The sequence below is a fragment of the Lactuca sativa genome, chromosome 4 (genome assembly GCF_002870075.4).
Source record: "Lactuca sativa cultivar Salinas chromosome 4, Lsat_Salinas_v11, whole genome shotgun sequence".
Classification (NCBI taxonomy): domain Eukaryota; kingdom Viridiplantae; phylum Streptophyta; class Magnoliopsida; order Asterales; family Asteraceae; genus Lactuca; species Lactuca sativa.
In genome coordinates, this window is record NC_056626.2 from 291,579,505 (window position 1) to 291,581,612 (window position 2,108).

Here is a 2,108-nt window from a genome sequence, read left to right on the forward strand (position 1 = left end):
AAAAAACGGTGCTTATCAAATAAGTTACCGAAGCATGAACCATACTTCAATGGTAAAAAAGAAGACGATGGATATTAATTTTATATTTTATTTTCAACGGCATCACACATAGCATTATTTGGCTTGCAGAAAGTGCGCGGGACCAATATAAATAGAGAAACCATTTACTAAATAATATATTACACATTTACACATACCTTAGTGGAAGATCTAAATGGTGGAGATCATATAAATTACAAAGACAATAGATAAATCCCACATGGTGGCTCAAATACTATACTAATATCCTCTTTTTCTTGGAGATTATATTTATTACAAAAGCGTCGAGATAAAATCCCAGATGGTGGCTCAAATCCTATACTATATACTCTCTTTTTTGTATTATTAAAATACACTAAGCGGGACCCTACTCTAATCACCCCTCTATATATACCTAAATGTTGAATTCTCATCTAAATAAACCTTGATCATTACTCACAAACAACTTAACATGTCAAGACTATCTACTGAGCTCTTTGAGAATGAAATGAAGCATTTTATTTCAAGAAAACTTCTACTTGACACTTATTCATACCAACAACCAACGACTGCTGTGAGAGCTCCATCACCGTCAAGCCCACATACAGAACATAGCAACTTTGATGCGAATGTGGTGATGGTGCTGTCGGTGCTGATATGCGCTCTGATTTGCTCACTAGCATTGAACTCCATCATCAGGTGTGTATTAAGATGTACGGGTAGTTCAGAAAGCAGCGATAGCCAGGAAAGTACTTTAGTTAAAGCCAACACTGGAATCAAGAAGAAAGCATTGAAGACCTTCCCAACAGTGAGCTATTGGGAAGGACTGAAGCTACCAGGATTGGACAAGGAATGTGTGATATGCTTGGGTGATTTTTCAACAGGAGAGCTAGTAAAAATACTGCCCAAGTGTAACCATGGATTTCATGTGGGTTGCATCGATAAATGGCTGAGTTCACATTCATCTTGTCCAACTTGCAGGAACTCCTTACTTGAAACCTGTCAAAAGATCGTCACAGGTGGGAATTATAGTGGCATTGCCTCTTCGCAACCCCTAGAGCAAGGCCCAAGAAATACTACTATTCTAACCATATTGCCTGTACCACATGAAGGTCTTGTACGAAATTATGAGACGTAACTATAGATCTTCACAAAATGAACAAATCAAATGTAATTACTGGAATACTCATAGGTAGATAGGTAGAAATTGTCCATTGAGTAATTTAAAGTATCATTGACAGCAAAAGTTCTTTCCCTGGAACAAATTATATGTAATGTTGCAACTTTGCAATTGTTTTAAAAGTCTTTTTTGCTAAACTATATATCAACAAAATACAATTGGTTATCATTTTACTGTATTATATTTTTTTGTACATATAAGTACGTTAAAATTTGTATTAAAATAAAAAACTTGTTTTACTAAAGGTTAATAAATAATATAATATCACTACTAGAAACATGGGTTTTAGAGAGGGACGAATCCGTCGCTATTCCATCGCTAAATGTTGTTTGTGATGGATAGCGACAGATACACTCCATAGGTAATTAAAACATGGCAAATGACACAGTGCGGGTGTTACGATGGATTTGTTTTTCCTTGCGACAAATTTAGCGACAGAACATCCATCGCCAATGGTCACTCAATACAATTAGTCAAGACATGGCGACAAAATTTGTTAACAACATTCCGTAGATGTTATGTCGCAAATCTCCGTTTGTTTTTGTATTCTGTTGTCGAACCCGTTGCAAATATTCGGTCATGTTTTTTCGTTTTCGGTCGCTGATCCCTTGCAAACTTTATACATGATTTTTTTTCCATTCACTACAAGAAAACAGCCCTTTAATGACGCGTAAACATTGACATTCGCTGATAGACGACGCGCATTTGTAAGTGCCTTAAAAGATAATGTCAGTTTTGCAAAATTTGAAGGATAGAGGGCATTCATTTGTGCACGCCGTAAAATTAGTGTCAGAGAAGAAAAAAAAGAAATGCGGAGGGCGCCTTTCATAAAATGTGCGTCATGTAAATGTGTCGCTTTATAATTTTTAAGTGAAACACGCGTTTTAGGCGGGAAATGAAATCGACGAAA

The 2,108-nt window shown here is 36.1% G+C and overlaps 1 protein-coding gene across 1 annotated transcript; it reads left to right on the forward strand.

Annotated features, from left to right (window-relative positions):
- The first annotated feature begins 468 nt into the window (after nt 1–468).
- On the forward strand, nt 469–1,341 carry LOC111882470 (RING-H2 finger protein ATL78-like). Its single transcript, XM_023878834.3, has one exon. It carries the CDS (start codon nt 491–493, stop codon nt 1,154–1,156), a length of 666 nt encoding a protein of 221 aa, XP_023734602.1. The 5' UTR covers nt 469–490; the 3' UTR covers nt 1,157–1,341.
- Nucleotides 1,342–2,108: the final 767 nt, after the last annotated feature.